The sequence below is a fragment of the Mixophyes fleayi genome, chromosome 1, assembly GCF_038048845.1.
Source record: "Mixophyes fleayi isolate aMixFle1 chromosome 1, aMixFle1.hap1, whole genome shotgun sequence".
NCBI classification, from domain to species: domain Eukaryota; kingdom Metazoa; phylum Chordata; class Amphibia; order Anura; family Limnodynastidae; genus Mixophyes; species Mixophyes fleayi.
This window is the reverse complement of record NC_134402.1, coordinates 4,673,921-4,694,140: the sequence shown is the minus strand read 5'-3', so window position 1 is coordinate 4,694,140 and position 20,220 is coordinate 4,673,921. Positions and strand designations below refer to the sequence as shown.

General features: G+C 44.4%; 1 protein-coding gene across 1 annotated transcript in view; it reads left to right on the top strand.

Moving 5' to 3' along the window:
* LOC142099474 (disintegrin and metalloproteinase domain-containing protein 33-like) overlaps nt 1–20,220 on the top strand; it is a 112,751-nt gene that overhangs the window by 64,111 nt on the left and 28,420 nt on the right. Inside the window, exon 4 of the mRNA XM_075182989.1 lies at nt 19,924–20,002. Within this exon, the coding sequence (XP_075039090.1) occupies nt 19,924–20,002 (79 nt within the window). The remainder of the gene's footprint in view (nt 1–19,923; nt 20,003–20,220) is intronic.

The following is a 20,220-nucleotide window of genomic DNA, read 5'->3' as shown; positions in this document are numbered from 1 at the left end:
GTTAGTAGGAGCCGCTGCAGCCAAGAGAAACGAATGCTTAGTATGCAGAGGCCCGATAGTAACTTCGGCGGGTTTAGTTAGAGGATAATGTAACACTTTTCCCGTCACCCCCATAGCTGGAATAGTTTTGCTGGTCACCTGTAGATTGAAAGGAGAGGTTATCACAGATCGGGCCGCCCCTGTATCTACAAGAAAAGTTTGTTTCCTGCCAGCTATGTCAACTATCATTGTTGGTTCTTCACTCTGACTCTCAGTTAACCTCACTGGCTGTAGACTACAGGTATGACCTGACCCCTAGCGCTGACTATTGATTTCCCGCGCAGCATTTGCTGCCGTAATATGCGCGGGTAGATGTGAGTCTTCTAGTCTATGTGAATCCTTTCTTGGAGGATATCTATGTGACCCACCCTTATGTGTATTGAGTCTTTCTTTATTACAATCTCTAACGTAATGTCCTTCCTCGTTACAGTTGAAACACCTGATCACTTTAGGTTTCCTGTTATATGGGTTGTATGCTGGTGGTCGTGTATGCACCCCTTCTAGAGCCTGTATACTTACCGTCATTAACCTATCACTTTTCTCTTCCCTTTTTTTTAAAAGGTTCTTGTCATGCTCCACAGCAGACTCCCTAAGGGAGTCTACCGTGACGCCTCTCCAATTAGGTAATGTGGTTTGTACTCTCGTCTTTAAATTTTCCCTAAGGCCATCCATCAGTACCCCTACAGCTACCTCTCTGTGATGTGGGTCCTCACTTATGTTGGATATCCCAGTAAATCGTGCAATCGCTGTTATAGCTCTAGCAAAGTAATCTGAGGCAGTTTCACTATCTTTTTGTTTGATGGTGAAAATCTTACTCCAATTTACTACTACTGGAAAACAGATGGCTAAGTGTTTGACAATTTGTTCTATATTCCGTTGGTTAATCTCATCAGTCAGGGTGTCATCTTCCTCCAACAAACAATCTCCAATAAATTTTTGTATGTTAGTATTGGGAGGAAGACACGCCCTCAACACTACCCGCCAATCCTTACTGGTTGGTTCATGAGCATTCCCTAAGTCTTTAACAAATTTTTGACATTTAGCTAACTCTTTTCTAGGATCTGGGAATTCAGTCATAATGGAACGTAATTCTGATCTAGTCCAGGGACAATGCATTGTAACATTTCTTAAAGGAACTACACCATCCTTATCCGGTTTCCCATTGGGAACTGATATTGTGCGGACCGGGAACACACCCTCTGGTACACTAACTTCAGGGGACGCTACAGGATTTACAGGCCCTAGATTTAGAACACTTTCACTCCTAGTGATCACGCTACTCTCACCTATCTCAGCCATTTTCTCATACTTGCGCTGAGCCTCTAGTACATTAACAGCATGGGCAATGGCCGAAATCACAGTGGGTTCATCTTCGTTTTCAGATACACTTGATTGAAACTGATTTAAAACAGGGTACAACTTAGTAATTTTTCTATTTTCAGTTTTAACAACGGCTGTACTTACCCCTCCCGCCACATAAGGTGGCGGGGGCGCGCTTGCGCTGAGTTCGCCACGCTTCTCAATGGTTACATCCGCCTTGCGCGCGCTTTTCGCCACGCCTATTTCCGGTTTGTATTCGCTGCTCTGCCACGTGTTACCTTCCATTTGCCACAATTTTAAACAATCATTATGTCTATTTCTCTTTTTCGTTGACTTGATCAACCATATTTTATCTTTTACAGTATTCAGTACCTCTGCATTAAAACTCCCTATTGTTGGAAAAGGCCTATCACAAGCTTTGGTCATCCCGACCCACGTGTCACAATACACAGTTGCATATGCACCATACTTCTTACACATGAGAAACCTCGCTGAACCAATAGGGCCTTCCTTAGGCAGTACACTGACCATCTCTAGCGTATGCTTAGCACCCATGTTGAACAATATACCTTCTACCCGGAACACAGACACACCGCAATGCTCTGTTCCTTCCGGCCAAATGTGAAATACAGACACACCGCAATGCTCTGTTCTTTCCACCTAATAATTTCAACTCTGTTGCTATACTCACCGCTAGAGATCTATAATCCTCGGTGAACGTATTTCCTTTAGCCGCGTTCACTCGCTTTTCTCGCCCCTGGCGAGGATCCCTAATACAGAAATATCACTGTGGGCCCCAAGGGCTATCAGCTCCTCGATACCCTGGCTAAACCACAAAATCTGCTGAGTTTATTATCGCTGGGAGCGCAAAGTCGATACAATCAACTTGCCTTTCCAGTATAATTCCTCCTAGCTGCTTCACCAATTCGCACTAACGGTGCGACCGGATCGCACTGCCTACCAATACTAATTATTAGCAAACCTTGCGATCTATTGGTAGCGCTTTGCGAAAACCCAGTTTTCGCATTCGGTATACCTGCCCTGTATACCGTCCTTCAGTTGGGCAATCCGCCTCGTCAGACAGCAACTGAGCACCTCAACAATAAAACAGTGTATCTACGTTACAACATCACACACTATACACCTTTTCTGCGCAGAAAATCAAAAGTTCCCAACAATAGTAATAATGTCTCAGAGGCTTTCACAAGTAATTATACTATGCATGTATAATAACTATCAAAACGATTGTTTAACCACGTGGCAAGTTTACCGGAAGTTCGCGTACACACAGCAGGAAGTACACATACGCTAAACAATGCAATACAGTTAAAACGCACAATGACAGAAAAAAGAAACAGTTTTCTCTTTTGTCCCTAGGTTCTAGTTAGCGTGCCCTAGATAATGCAAAACGGACATTCGGTTTCACAACACAGAGTAAAATTCAGGTTTTGAACACAATGCGTTCTTACCCGTTTATGACGCGTCTCCACCCTTTGTTGAGGAACCGAAATCCGTTGGTCTTGCGTATCATCGGCAACGAAACCTCCAAAGCTCACGAGCCCCCAAATTGTAATGTGCGTATTGTCGCTAACCAATAACGATTGTCGAACCTCGATTTGTGTTTCCAACGCACAAAGATTTATTCGCAATAAGTTGAAAAAATATGCTCAAGCGATGTAATAGTAAATACAGCCGTTACTTAACGCAGGCGCTCTGGATCCAGTGCAGTCATTCAATCCTGAAGTCTGGGGACAAGAAGTCTGCACTCTGGATCACAAGCTGCTGCTTATATACACAATCAAGTACAGTAATACAATGAAGATGGTATGGCTTGCATCTATTGGTCCGGGTCTCAGGAATGTCCAAGGGGTCGTCAATCATTGGCTGGTTCATCCTAAGGAATCCAAAGGAGGGGGTCATCTCTGCAGGGGGTATGCTCTGCTCTTCCCGCCAGAATTCCTTAGTCTTAAGTAGTTCATAATTCCCTATCATTCATAACTTGCGTATGCACTCTGCGATTCCCTCGCAGAGCGCACCAAACAGTAGGATATGTAACAAGGTTCATTATGATACCACTCATGATGTTATTCCTTTAACCCGTTCTGTGTATTTCACTAATATGCATGTAACTCTGATATAACTAGGGATGTGCACCGGCGACTTTTGAGGTCTCGTGTTTTGTGTTTTGGATCCGGATTTTCGTTATTTTTGAGGTTCGGATTTGTCTCGCAAAACACTTGACGAAAGGTCTCGGTTCGGATTTAAGGTATTGGATTCGGATTTTTTTTGAAAAAAACATAAAAAGTTTAAAAATCAAGTTTTTGGGCTTATTTTCACTCCTAGGCTATTATTAACCTCAATAACATTCAATAACAAGCATTTCCACTAATTTACAGTGTATTCTGAACACCTCACAATATAGTTATTAGTCCAAAACGTTGCAACAAGGTATCTTTCTGGACTGCGTAGAGGAGTGGGTCACCACAATATATATTAAAAACCCTGAACTTTTATGATTCGCACCAATAATTGTACCTGGACTGCGTAGAGGAGTGGGTCACCACAATATATTAAAAACCCTGAACTTTTATGAATCGCACCAATAAATGTACCTGGACTGCGTAGAGGAGTGGGTCACCACAATATATATAATAAGAAAACCATCAACTGGTTTGATTCGCACCAATAAATGTACCTGGACTGCGTAGAGGAGTGGGTCACCACAATATATTAAAAACCCTGAACTTTTATGAATCGCACCAATAAATGTACCTGGACTGCGTAGAGGAGTGGGTCACCACAATATATATAATAAGAAAACCATCAACTTGTTTGATTCGCACCAATAAATGTACCTGGACTGCGTAGAGGAGTGGGTCACCACAATATCTTAAAAACCCTGAACTTTTATGAATCGCACCAATAAATGTACCTGGACTGCGTAGAGGAGTGGGTCACCACAATATATATAATAAGAAAACCATCAACTTGTTTGATTCGCACCAATAAATGTACCTGGACTGCGTAGAGGAGTGGGTCACCACAATATATTAAAAACCCTGAACTTTTATGAATCGCACCAATAAATGTACCTGGACTGCGTAGAGGAGTGGGTCACCACAATATATATAATAAGAAAACCATCAACTGGTTTGATTCGCACCAATAAATGTACCTGGACTGCGTAGAGGAGTGGGTCACCACAATATATTAAAAACCCTGAACTTTTATGAATCGCACCAATAAATGTACCTGGACTGCGTAGAGGAGTGGGTCACCACAATATATATAATAAGAAAACCATCAACTTGTTTGATTCGCACCAATAAATGTACCTGGACTGCGTAGAGGAGTGGGTCACCACAATATCTTAAAAACCCTGAACTTTTATGAATCGCACCAATAAATGTACCTGGACTGCGTAGAGGAGTGGGTCACCACAATATATATAATAAGAAAACCATCAACTTGTTTGATTCGCACCAATAAATGTACCTGGACTGCGTAGAGGAGTGGGTCACCACAATATATTAAAAACCCTGAACTTTTATGAATCGCACCAATAAATGTACCTGGACTGCGTAGAGGAGTGGGTCACCACAATATCTTAAAAACCCTGAACTTTTATGAATCGCACCAATAAATGTACCTGGACTGCGTAGAGGAGTGGGTCACCACAATATATATAATAAGAAAACCATCAACTTGTTTGATTCGCACCAATAAATGTACCTGGACTGCGTAGAGGAGTGGGTCACCACAATATATATAATAAGAAAACCATCAACTTGTTTGATTCGCACCAATAAATGTACCTGGACTGCGTAGAGGAGTGGGCACTGGGCACCACAATAAAATATATAAAAAACCTTCAACAGGTCTGCATTACACTACACATACGGCTGCTCCTCCATCCTCTCCATCATATACATGTTGGAGTTTTAGCATGTGACAACCTCTTGTTTGAGGTGATGGCAGGGCAGGTTCAAGCTTTTCTGATGTGCCTCTAGTCTGCGGTAGGCACTGGCTGAATGCCGAAAGTGTCCAGCAATTTTGCGGGCCACCGCAAGCATCTCCTGCACACCCCTGTCACTCTTGAGGTAATGCTGCACCACCAAATTAATGGTGTGGGCAAAACATGGGACGTGCTGGAAATTGCCCATATTTAATGCCCGCACAATGTTACTGGCATTGTCTGACACCACAAATCCCCATGAGAGTCTAAGTGGGGTAAGCCACTGGGAGATAATTTCCCTCATTTTCTCTAATATGTTGGCAGCGTTGTGCCTCTTATTAAAGCCTGTAATGCACAATGTTGCCTGCCTTTGCATGAGCAGCCATTTTGTAGATGCTGCTACTGATGCAGCTGTTGCTGTTGCTGCGGAAGGGGATGCATCTACCCAGTGGGCTGTCACAGTCATATAGTCCTTCGTTTGCCCAGAACCACTTGTCCACATGTCCGTGGTTAAGTGGACAGTGGGTACAACCGCATTTTTAAGAGCACTGAGGACACTTGATCGTACTTCTCTGTACATTTTTGGTATCGCCTGCCTAGTGAAGTGGAATCTCGAGGGGATTTGGTACCGGGGACACAATACCTCCATCAACCCTCTAAATCCCACTCCACTGATGGCGGACACCGGGCGCACGTCTAACACCAACATTGCAGTTACAGCCGCAGTTATACGCTTTGCAATAGGGTGACTACTATCGTATTTGGTGGTCATGGCAAACGACTGTTGGACGGTCAATTGTTTGGTGAAAGACTTAGCGGTCTTACGACTTCCCCTCTGGGAAGATGACCGACTAACAGCAGCAACAGCAGCAGTGGCAGTAGTAGGCGTACCGCTGCAGGATTCCTCGGATGAATCCCGTATTGAGGAGGACTCAGTCTGGCTGGTGACTTGGGCTGCAGGACTGAATCTGATGGAGATTGTGGAGGAAGTTGACGAGGAGGGTGTTGCTGGTGTGTATCCAACTGGACCACGGGATTTAGGTGTCCCTGTACCGATGAGGGTCCTAGCCCCAGTTCCTGAACTAACCACTGAACTATGAAGGTTATTCAGGTGACGTATAAGGGAGGATGTTCCTAGGTGGGCAAGATCCTTACCCCTGCTTATTTGAGCTTTACATAAGCTACATATTGCCATACATTGGTTGTCTGGATTTGGATAAAAATAACTCCAGACCGAAGAGGTGCATTTTTTGGTCTTCTGACCAGGCATGACGATGGGCTTTTTCATCCCATGGACATCAGCTGTTTCCCCCCCTGGTGCCTCATTTACAATAACCACATCACCATCCTCATCATCAAGTTCCTCCACAGCGCCAGCTACATCATCAATAGCCTCCTCCCGAGCCACCTCTTCCCGTACAGTGATGGGAAGGTCAGGCTTGACAACCACCAACACGCTTGGACTCGCCTTGGGGATTTGTGATAATTTCTCTTTAGAAGGCAGAGTTGTTTGCTGTTTTGTTGCTGACAGCATAACTCTCTTCAATTTTTTGTAGGGGGGGGGAGGAGGAGGAGGGCTAAGATCCGTGGGTGAAGCTGAACCACTAGTCATGAACACGGGCCAGGGCCTAAGCCGTTCCTTGCCACTCCGTGTCGTAAATGGCATATTGGCAACTTTACGTTTCTCCTCAGATGATTTTAAGTTTCTCTTTTTGCTACTTTTTCTTAACTTGGGCTTTTTGGATTTTACATGCCCGGTACTACGAGATTGGGCATCGGGCTTGGAAGACGACGTTGATGGCATTTCATCGTCTATGTCATGACTAGTGGCAGCAGCTTCAGCATTAGGAGGAAGTGGGTCTTGATCTTTCCCTACTTTATCCTCCAAATTTTTGGTCTCCATTATATGTAGCACAAGATACTGCAGAATGTGTGAACTTGGTAATATTGCAGTACCAATGGACTTATAATGCTGGATTGGTTTTGCAAATTTGGTTATAATTATTATATATATTTTTTTTTTTTTAAATTTTTTATTTTTTTTTACTTTTTTTTTATTTTTTACAAACTTGGGAATAATGGGGAAATAACTATGCCCTTAGAAGCACAGAGCACAGGACACAGCACCACTGGACTGAACAGGACACGGCACAGGACCCAGCAGCACTACGGAACTCAGCAGGACAGAGCACAGGACACAGCACCACTGGACTGATACTGCAGAATGTGTAAACTTTGTAATATTGCAGTACCACTGGACTTTTACTGCTGAATGTGTGAACTTGGTAATATTGCAGTACCAATGGACTTATAATGCTGGATTGGTTTTGCAAATTTGGTTATAATTATTATATATATTTTTTTTTTTTTTAATTTTTTATTTTTTTTTACTTTTTTTTTATTTTTTACAAACTTGGGAATAATGGGGAAATAACTATGCCCTTAGAAGCACAGAGCACAGGACACAGCACCACTGGACTGAACAGGACACGGCACAGGACCCAGCAGCACTACGGAACTCAGCAGGACAGAGCACAGGACACAGCACCACTGGACTGATACTGCAGAATGTGTAAACTTTGTAATATTGCAGTACCACTGGACTTTTACTGCTGAATGTGTGAACTTGGTAATATTGCAGTACCAATGGACTTATAATGCTGGATTGGTTTTGCAAATTTGGTTATAATTATTATATATTTTTTTTTTTTTTTAATTTTTTTATTTTTTTTTACTTTTTTTTTATTTTTTACAAACTTGGGAATAATGGGGAAATAACTATGCCCTTAGAAGCACAGAGCACAGGACACAGCACCACTGGACTGAACAGGACACGGCACAGGACCCAGCAGCACTACGGAACTCAGCAGGACAGAGCACAGGACACAGCACCACTGGACTGATACTGCAGAATGTGTAAACTTTGTAATATTGCAGTACCACTGGACTTTTACTGCTGAATGTGTGAACTTGGTAATATTGCAGTACCAATGGGCTTATACTGCAGGATTGGTTGTGAAAATTTTGTGGTAATTAAAAAATATTAAAGTAGTTTTTGGTATTTTATAAAAAAAACTTTTTTTTATTTTTTTAAACACAGGGGAATATTGGGGAAATAACTATGCCCTTAGAAGCACAGAGCACAGGACACAGCACCACTGGACTGAACAGGACACAGCACAGGACCCAGCAGCACCACTGACCTCAGAAGGACAGAGCACAGCACACAGCACCACTGGACTGATACTGCAGAACACAGCACAGCACAGCACAGCACAGCACTAAACAGCACAGCACTAAACAGCACAGCACTAAACAGCACAGAACTAAACAGCACAGAACTAAACAGCACAGAGGACCACCTAACACACCCTCCCTCTACCCTGATCAATGCCCGAGTGAAGATGGCGGCGACTAGCGGGGAATTTATAGGATCCGAGTATCGCGAGATCCGACAACGGGATTATGAGTCAGAGCCTCAGTTTCACTTTTGAATTTGGCGCCAATACCCGGATCTGTCTCGGATCCGACTCGGATCCGCAACGTTCGGGTGGGCTCGGATTTCAGAAATCCGAGCGCGCTCATCCCTAGATATAACATATAAATACTACTATATTTCGACATAACTGACTATGTGTTGCAACTACCAATAATGTGTACTATTTTATAAGTATGCGTGTTTGTGCGAATGTATGGTAAAAGACCAATTACTGTTGCTGCCACGTGTAGTGGATGAGTACGCCCTTTCACGCCATAGCGTGCCCTTGTACGTCATAGCGTACCGTACGCATCTTTTCAGACAAAGACAACCAAGTTTGCTAGATTTTAATTGAAATGACTTTATCCAATTTGCTGACTTCGACAGTACCTTGGAGATAATAGGGCTCGCTGCATGGGGCCTTCCTGCACCAGGGCCCACAGCTCGCTACTTCCGCCTCTGCCTCCCCGTCTTATATAGTTGCCCTCACTTTACATTGAGTGTAGATGTTCATGTCACTTTCCTTCCATTGTGGCCCCTACGTTCTTCCTTCTTCATTCCACCAATCAGTGATAGAAAATATGTTATCGCCATAATTTATCAATGTTACCTGACAGCGCCACCACAGTGCCCGTCCCGTGAGCTGTCTCTCCTGCAGAGATTACTTCCGCCCGGCCTTATCTCCGCACGTTATCTTTTCCCGGTTCTCTTCTTTTGATGTCAGTGATTAAGCACAGCTGAAGCTCCGCTCGTACGCAGTATATTCTGTTCTACGTACCTGACTCCTTCTATATTAATACTAACAGCAGACATCACATATAAACACTTCTACGTAATTATCTATTGATGACCAATAAATCTGGGAAACGATTACAAGTTCCCCAGATTCATTGGTTGTCTATAGAACTACATATAAGGCGTACCATCGGTGTTCAGCCATTGGTAACGAGAGAGGATGAAAAGTCCTTTCTCTGGCGAAAATGGGAGCGGAGAAAGGGGCTTTTTCCTTTGATAAATAAGCCCTTGTGTGTAGCATACAATGCAGGCTCTCCGCACTGTGTGCAGTCAGTGATCTCCCCCTTTGTCTGCAGCTCTCTGTCCTGAGCCGACTGTAATGGATACGTCTCACTAGCGGGTATCAGCTCTTGGATCAGGGCCTAGACAAGACGTGTCTGGGGTGAGAACCGGGATTTCTACTGCAGCAGAATGAGTAGAACTTTGTGTTGTCCACAGACGGAGAGATCGGAATCAGTCACGTTTCTGGAGACAGCGAGGAAATATAAATATTTGTCTTTTATTGAATTTCGTGGACTTGGGGAAAAATTGAACAAATTAAAGATCCAAAGATCTGTCATAGTGAGAAAGCCATGTCCACTAAGTAGTGCTAACAATGAGTTGTGGTTCATTCCTATGGGAAATAAATGTAAAAGAATTAAGTCTAAACCAATGTGGCTAAATAAAAAGGTAAAGGAGGAAATGCAAAGGAAGAAGCGTGCATTTAAATTGTTTAAGTCTGAAGGGTCAGAGGAGTCCTTTCATAGGTACAAGGAATGTAATAAAACATGCAAATAGGAAATTAGATGGGATAAATTAGAAAATGACAAACAAGTTGCAAAAGAAACTAAGACAAACCCCAAAAAGTATTTCAAGTATATAAAAGGCAAAATAATATAGGACCCTTAAGAAGTGAGATGGGAGAATTGATAAATGATACTAAGGAAAAAGCAGAAGTATTAAACACTTTATTTTCTTCAGTATTTACTAGAGAGGAACAAATGGTAGAATAATACATAAAAATGGAAATGAAACCGTACCATTAATTAATACTTGGTTGAGAGAGGAAGAAGTCCAAAGGCGCCTGAAGAATATTAAGATAAATAAAGCTCCAGGTCCGATTGGCATATACCCAAGGGTCCTTATGGAGCTAAACTCAGAAATAGCTAGACCGCTATTCTTAATTTTCATAGATTCAGTCTCATCAGGCTCAGTACCAAGGGATTGGCTAATAGCAGATTTGATGTGATTGTTTAAAAAGAGGGACGAGATCACAACCAGGGAATTATAGACCTGTAAGCCTGACATCAATAGTGGGGAAACTACTGGAAGGTGTATTAAGGGATAGTATTCAGGATTACTTGGTGAGCAATAAGATTATTAGTGGGAATCTGCATTGATTTGTGAGGGATAGGTCATGTCAAACTAATCTAATTAGTTTCTACAAGGAAGTTAGTGGGAACTTAGACCAGGGCAGCACAGTAGATGTGGTCTACTTAGATTTTGCAAAGGCCACACAAGAGGTTGGTTTACTAAATAAGGGAACTAGGTCTAGGAAACAACATTTGTACTTGTATCGAAAACTGGTTAGAGAATAGGGAACACAGAGTTGTGATAAATGGAACATTTTCTAATTGGTCAAAAGTTTTAAGTGAAGTACCTCAAGGATCCGTGCTGGGGCCACTCCTTTTTAATATAAATAAAAAGGGGCATAGATGCAAGGGAAGACAGTGTAATTTTGCCACTGTATAAATTGTTGGTAAGACCTCATCTTGAATATGGAGTACAGTTCTGGGCACCACTCTATGAAAAAGATAATCTGGAACTAGAAAGGGTTCAAAGAAGGGCGACAAAAATGATAAAGGGTATGGAGTCATTAAGTTATGAGGAAAGGTTAGCCAGTTTAGACATGTTTACTTTAGAAAAGAGGCGTCTACGGGGAGATATAATTACTATGTACAAATACATTAGGGGTCAATACAGAGAACTTTCATGGGAACTTTTTACCCCAAGAACTATACACAGGACACGCAGTCAAGGTTAGAGTAGACTAAATTTCAAATTTGAAAAAGTTGGCAATTGGCTGACGAAACGTTAGACCTTTTCCCTTCCATTTTTTACTTTATTCCTAAAGAAAGAGGCATTTTCATTATCTCCACGGAGAGTATTTTACATCAAAAAGAAGTATAGTGATTAGATCTCTATCCCGAAAGGGAATATTGAGCCGCCAGAATTTGATGAGACAGCTGAGCACAGCAACCGTGGCTCTCTAACAATTACCTTCTATGCTTGTAAAGCCACCTTCATATCCGGCTAAGACGCTGCGGATACATTAATCTAATAGCCGGAACATATACCATCTAAGTTCACTCTGCCGGCTTTTCTATTCAAGTGGAATAAGCACTCATATCACAGCGCTCTTGTTATTCAATAGAATCTCTGAGGAGACCAAATATTGTTACCATCCCGGGCGCTGAAATAAGAGAGGAATCATCATTATATTCCGGATAACGCTACATCTCAATATAACGGATTAAGAGACATCGTTATCCCATGTTATAGAAGTACTCCGAGAATGGGTGAGATCTCTCCTTATTATCTGTGTACACAGTTATTATCTTTGAATGATACATCCATTAGTGTGGTTATAAGGTGTACTGGCCAGACACCTATTATTGCCCCAGCTTACAGAGACATTCTGATTGCATATTATATCTAGCCACATTCAGTGTGATGTATACTACATACTGATCATTGTCTTCCGAGCCATTGTCAGGCACATGCGCGTCCGTTGCCGCGACAATGGGACGCGCGTTCCGACTTCCTGTTGGCGGTCAGTGCTACTGACCGCCGCCCCACTGTCCACCAACGAGGGCTCACTTCCCTCTATTCACAGCAGGCTCTGGCACCATTAGGGTGCCAGAGTAACTAGGTCCACTAGCCTCCAGCACTTCTATATGATTATTAGCCTTCTGACTGTCTCCCTGTGTACCGACCCAGCTTTCCCTGACTCTGCCTTAGATACCCCTTTTGGATCTGTGTTGTGCTTTCCGGTTTGACCTTTGGCCTGTTGACTCCGCTTCGTCTTCTGATTTGGTACCTCGTTTGCCCGCGCGGTCCCTGAGCTCAGCCTGTACGACCATGATTGTTCACCGCCATCTCGCGGGTAGCTTCCTGGGAGGGCCACGACCTGCACGTCGTTTGCCACGAAATCCAAACCCCCACAAGGGAGTTTGGATTTCAAAACCCCCACAAGGGAGTTTGGATTTCAAAACCCCCACAAGGGAGTTTGGATTTCAAAACCCCCACAAGGGAGTTTGGATTTCAAAACCTCCGCAAGGGAGTTTGGATTTCCCTGGTGTAAACCAGCGGCGTGTTAGATTCCGCGCCTCCTTGTGTAGCAGCGCCAATATCCGCAGGTGATCTGCATTCCAATATATACACGACAGGCAGTCAAGACTTGGAATTCACTGCCAGGGAAGGTTGTGATGGCAGATTCAATACATATATGTTTAAGAAAGGGTTAGACAATTTTTTTTGCGGAAAAGTGTATCCAGGGATACGACCATTAATTAAAATGTAGGATAGTAGTGGATATAGGGAAAAAATAGGACTGCAATATTGAGTCTGGGGGGATTTTCAGAAATGAAACAGATTGGCGGTTGCTTATTCTGGATCAATTTCAAATATAAGTGCAGGATCCTTGGAGATCCAAAATAGGATCAACCTCATCAATTATGTTACTATGTTATGTTACCAATACACCACCGCCGATACGCCACCGATACTCTACCACCAATACACCACCGCCGATACGCCACCGATACTCTACCCCCAATACACCACCGCCGATACGCCACAGATATGCTACCACCGATACACCACCACCAATACACCACAGATAATCTACCCCCAATACACCACCGCCGATACGCCACGGATACTCTACCACCAATACACCACCGCCGATACGCCACCGATACTCTACCACCAATACACCACCGCCGATATGCCACCGATACTCTACCCCCAATACACCACCGCCGATACGCCACGGATATGCTACCACCGATACACCACCACCAATACACCACAGATACTCTACCCCCAATACACCACCGCCGATACGCCACCGATACTCTACCACCAATACACCACCGCCGATACGCCACCGATACTCTACCACCAATACACCACCGCCGATACGCCACCGATACTCTACCACCAATACACCACCGCCGATACGCCACCGATACTCTACCCCCAATACACCACCGCCGATACGCCACGGATATGCTACCACCGATACACCACCACCAATACACCACAGATACTCTACCCCCAATACACCACCGCCGATACGCCACCGATACTCTACCACCAATACACCACCGCCGATACGCCACCGATACTCTACCACCAATACACCACCGCCGATACGCCACCGATACTCTAACACCAATACACCACCGCCGATACGCCAGGGATACGCTACCACCGATACACCACCACCAATACACCACAGATACTCTACCCCCAATACACCACCGCCGATACGCCACGGATATGCTACCACCGATACACCACCACCAATACACCACAGATACTCTACCCCCAATACACCACCGCCGATACGCCACCGATACTCTACCACCAATACACCACCGCCGATACGCCACCGATACTCTACCACCAATACACCACCGCCGATACGCCACCGATACTCTACCACCAATACACCACCGCCGATACGCCAGGGATACGCTACCACCGATACACCACCACCAATACACCACAGATACTCTACCCCCAATACACCACCGCCGATACACCACAGATATGCTACCACCGATACACTACAGATACTCTACCCCCAATACACTACCGTTGATACACTACCACTAATACACTACCGTTGATACGTCACTGATACGCTACCACCAATACACCACCGCCGATATCCCACCACCACTTTACTTCCCTCCACCCAACTATCTCTCAGCTGCTCAAGCGATATTTCAGTAATAAATTGTGGTGATAACAGATTTTCTATTGTGGTTATAAAAATCGATATCAAACCCTCGCTGTCGCTGCAGATTGAGGAATAGAGGCCGATAGGGGACAGGACGATCTCAGAGCTTCTATGTTGCTCTGTTAAATTTGCATTTGATCCCCTGTAGATCATGGAATATATAAATATACACACATCATGCTGACTTCCGGCTGGCTCCAGTCTTCCAGGTAGTTCCTGGTGTCCGTATATATCTCTCAGTATCCCGGGACCTGTCTAACGCTCCTCTAAATAACGTTATCTCTCTTACAGGGTAGAGGGTAGAGTCACAGGAGTAATCATGCCGGCATAAGGGTCCTAGGTGATGCTGATGCTTTCACTGTCTATGGAATTAGTTATTATTGTTACCATTGGACAGAGTGATCGATGTACAACGTGTTTTCATCATCTAAATTGATCCTAACCCAACTCACCCTTATGGGTCAGACTCGGACCAGAGCTCTGTCCGTGTAGAGTTTGTATGTTCTTCCTACATGAATGATAACTATTCTCCATACAGCACTGTGTAATATACAGACAATAATAATAGTATAATAATAATAATAGTATAATACTGCCAGATTTAAATTAGGTTCTATGGCCAATTCCATCTAAGCTGCATATTTCCCATAATTAATTAGCTGCAGAACAGATATCATTTACATATGTCAGAATATAAAGGGGAGAGTGGGGCCCCCTGAGGTCTCACCCATAATACGGGGTAATGGGCTGATTTGAACCAGTAAAGGGGACAGTCTATCGCTATCGCTGTATTTCCTCATTGTGATATTCAGGCCGAGCTGCTATCGCTGTGTGTGAAGGTGTCAGTGAGCCTACAGGACGACGTCACTATGCTGGTAACGTCTAGCTCTCCGGCTCACACAGACGTTGCTGACAGAGCGGGTCGGGGGGAAGGGGGTGGGTGACCCAGCTGGCGTCCCAGCTAGTTTTTGGTCTCGGAAAGAAAAGCTTTGACTTAACCAGAAGCAGCTGTGACGCAGAGATCGGCGCGTGATAATAAGACTCTTGTTTAGGGTTCATTAGTGGACACTGTCACTTGAGGAGAGAGATAAATTGGGTTCCCATGCAGGGGCTGGGGGGCAGAGGGGGTGTACGCCCCCCGGGCCGTCCCCATAGTGGGCTACCTTGGGCTGGATCACTGGGCAACCTGCATTTTTATCTTTTAAAATGTTCCTAATAAGCTGCTGAGCCCAGTATCGCCCCCTCCCCCCAGGCTAACATTTACCAGCCAGCCCCTGTTCCCATGTGTCCTGCTTTTTCCCTGGAGAGTCCCTGATTCTGGAAGTCTTGTACTCAGCATTCATATTTTCTGAGAATTGAGACTTGTGTGCTCACAGATTTATCAGGAACATGATCCTAAACATGCAACGGGCGGCGATGTAACTATGTCACATATCAGCCCCAGGCCGGGTACAGGGAGGTACGGAGGCACATACCATTTGTGAAGTGTTAAAGTGTTGAATCACAACTGTGTTGGAGAATTGTCCACCCCTAGAATGGGTTAAACATAAAAGCACTAAATGTTCTCTTGTTGAGCTCATGTCTCTGTAGTTATTTGAGAAACTCACAGATTCAACACTTTCCACAGCAGCCGTCCCCTTATTCCTACCACCCTCTATCCCACGAGTATATAGCAGCGTCTAGTGTCAAGTGCTTTGTGCTCTTTGAGGAGCACGGCCCGGCTGAGCTGTGTAATGACCCTATCGTTGCCCCAACCTGGGAGTAAAGTCTTTGGCAGTAGTTGGGTATTTAATATAGTTTTGCAATCAGGGCGACTTCTTCCAAATATCTCAGTAACACTTAGCTGTGTTCAGTTCTGTCAGTTTATACATTCCCTCACTCTCAGTCATACAGATGCACTCAGGAGTTAATAATTCAGACTACAGTGTAGAATAGAGATCTCCTTCCTTTCTCTGTCTGGCATAAGCGGCTGGTCCTCTGCTCCTCTCTTCTCATCTGTGTCCAGGATCCGTAATCTCTCAGTAATTCCTGAGCTCTGCTTTATCCAACACTCTGCAGGGAATATACTGTACTAATACTGCTATCACCCAGTGCAGACCTCTCCTGCAGGAACAACAACTTATATGATTCAATCAGATACATCTATCAAAGTTCCAGTAGTTACCCTGAAATCTTCTGCACTAACCCACTTTCCATTGCACGTCTGATGGTGACGTTGGCAGTGCTTAGTCCAACTCAGCCCTGGTACGTTCAGATAAAGTCTGGGCACACTAGGCACAAGTCATAGTACAATGTGCTTTAACAATCTGGTATTTCTCCCAGTAGAAATAATGGGGGAAGGGTGTTTAATATACATTACCATGTTATACACAATTACTGATAGTGGTTTTAGTAACTCACAATTAGAGAAGATGAAGCTGCGGCAACATTTCTCGTGGATGCAGTTTTGCGGCAGAGCACAGGCCGTCCTGTGGTTTATAGTTCCAGTGACACAATCTTGTGTGTTTGTGTTTCATTACACCACAGGGCACCATTCCGCCGTTCCTCGCTGTATTTGTACATCTGACACTTGTTCCTCCTTATGACAGGAGAGGCGGAACAGGAGAGGGACGGGGTAGTCATCATCATCATCATTATTTATTTATATAGCGCCACTAATTCCGCAGCGCTGTACAGAGAACTATTTCACATCAGTCCCTGCCCCATTGGAGCTTACAGTCTAAATTCCCTACTATAGACACACACTCACAGACAGACAGGGAGACAGACAGGGAGAGACTAGGGTTAAATGTGATAGCAGCCAATTAACCTACCAGTATGTTTTTGGAGTGTGGGAGGAAACCGGAGCACCCGGAAGAAACCCACGCAAACACAGGGAGATCATACAAACTCCACACAGATAAGACCATGGTCGGAAATCGAACTCATGACCGCAGTGCTGTGAGGCAGAAGTGCTAACCACTAGGCCACTGTGCTGCCTAGTGGTTAGTCTAACGCAGGCCGAGTCTAACGCAGGCCGAGGACTATAAGGTTGTGCCCATACAAATGCCATTGGCACAGAGATCCGTATAGGCGTTGCATCTTTTGCACCTATAGAGGACGCTGATGATGATGCTGGAGCTCTATTGACAGATTGTGGATTCACGTCTGAAGCTGGCTGTGATTAGATTATAGGATATTGTGGGCACAGAGGTGCAGGGAGGTGGGGAGAAGGAAACCGGGAACCCCGACCTTCTGCGTCTGTCACGCAGTGGGCCCCATTATCTCCATGGACCCTTGGAATTTGTATGTTCTCACCGTGTTTGCGTGGGTTTCCTCCCACACTCCAAAAACATACTGGTAGGTTAATTGGCTGCTAACAACATGACGTGTGTGTGTGTGTGTGTGTGTGTCTGTGTGTCTGTGTGTGTGTGTGTGTATTTAGACTGTAAGCCCCAATGGGGCAGGGACTGATGTGAGTGAGTTCTCTGTACAGCGCTGCGGAAGTAGTGGCGCTATATAAATAAATGATGATGTGTGGGCGTATTTCATTGGTGCACGAGAAGGAATATTACATCTGTACTATATAGCGCCTAATAGCGGATGTGTCTTTCCCTATCAAAACAAAAGTAAACAAACTTTTCCTGTGCTTACGCCCTGGTTGTGTGTATGCGGGTGTACTTATGTCTGACGTCAGTCTGGCACGTAAGCTACAGATCCAGGGCTGGATGGTCATGAGATGCCCACGGCCCAGCATATGGGCATAAAGACGCTATTTTTTTACGGGCGGCTTTTTTGTGCGTAAATTACACCTAACATACGTCCAATGCAGGATCAGACCCTCATAGTCTGTACATAGAGCGGTGGTTTCACTCTGCGGGGGAGAAAGAGGGGTGGGTTTGGGGTATAACGCCAGAGAAATCCCACCAGAACAAAGCTAATACTGGGAATTCCGCAAAGAGAAAGATTTATTATTATCATCATACGTCCTCGGTATTCCTTATCCCAATACAACGAGAGCAGCGGGCTCTGTGCTAATTGTCACACAATATAAATATTCCCACGTGTCCCGTAGCCCCCAACACCCCACGGGTCTTTAGGAAACAGAGCTCAGTCTAAATCCATGTTTTTCTTGTCAGCAAATAGAGATAATTAGAGCCAGGTGATTGGGCTGTAAACATTACCAGGATCCTGGCACTTACATAACAGTATGAACCAAATGTGTTTGTTTCTGTAGCACCTCACAGTGGTCACCGGCCGAATAAACTGAGGACAGCAACCAGACTGGAATTTAGAATACTGTAGGAAAAAGGGGTTTCTGTTCCAAGGAGCTTACAATATAATTAGGCATTTGATGACATATATACATATAATTTAACGGTGTTGATCCCCCAAGTAAAGGACATAAACAGGGAAATGTTTAGCTGTGGGAGAGCAATGAGAAAGACTAGTACAGTAATGGGGCACAGCTTGGGTCCTGGATTCATGTGCGGTCCGTAAGAATATGCGCCGCAGTATCGGTGATCCAAAGTCATTTAACACTTCAACACTTCTTATTGCCATAAGAAGTGTCAGCCTTGTAGATCATGTCAGCAGCTGTGTCTGTGAATGAAACATAATAAAGGAGATTGTTTTCATTTGTTCAGCAAGAAACGTCCACTTCTAAAGTAGCCGGTACATTAAATCACGGCCCCGCGGTTACATGTGACACGTCGAAGGAAACACTAAAGTGTAACCAGATGTAAACGGAGCAGATGTTATATGTCGCAAACAATAAAACAACAATAACAAGGAAACAAGAATGAAATGACACAATGAGGTTCATGTGGTAAATTGTGGTTCAGAAACGGATGTAAGGGTATAAGTCAGGCCTGTCCAACCTGCGGCCCTCCAGATGTTGTGAAACTACAAGTCCCAGCATGCCCTTCCAGCTATCAACAGGTTGTCTACTGGCAAAGCATGCTGGGGTTTGTAGTTTCACAACACTTGGAGGGCCGCAGGTTGGACAGGCCTGGTATAAGTCATAAGGGGCGGGGGCGAGAGGATGGGATTCTGGGAATGGGTTTTAGGCACAGACTGGGGCCCGTGTATCAGGACCAGTTTCTACATTTTGGGCGTCTCCCCTGCCTCATTCTATGCATCTTGGCCATAATATTAAGGGTTCTGCCATTAATTCAGTTAGTGGTCAATTTTTATGCTGTTAATCTCACATAAGACAAAATATTATGATAAAATGCCGGCCCTGGGTTTCTGCCACCCGAGGCCGGACCTGCTGATTATTCTGGTGTGTATGTATCTGTGTCACTGTCTATGTTGGAGGTCAGTAATGAGTCCTGTCTCCCACAGCCTCCTGCTCTCTCCTGGTTTCACCGAGACACATTACACAGAGGATGGGGAGATGGTGACGGTGACGCCGAATCACACGGTGAGTTGTGCAGACAGCCAGGAAAAATCATTGTCATACACTTTATGTGCAAAATGTAAAACATGCTAAATTAGAACATTACATTGTTTGCTTATAAGTTTGCAAAGTGCATCACGCTCCTTCTCTCCATTCTGATTGCAGATTGAACCTATATACACAGAAACTTGGTGGCCAGCAGGATAGTTTTATACCAAAGTTGTTGTGGGCACAAAGCAATC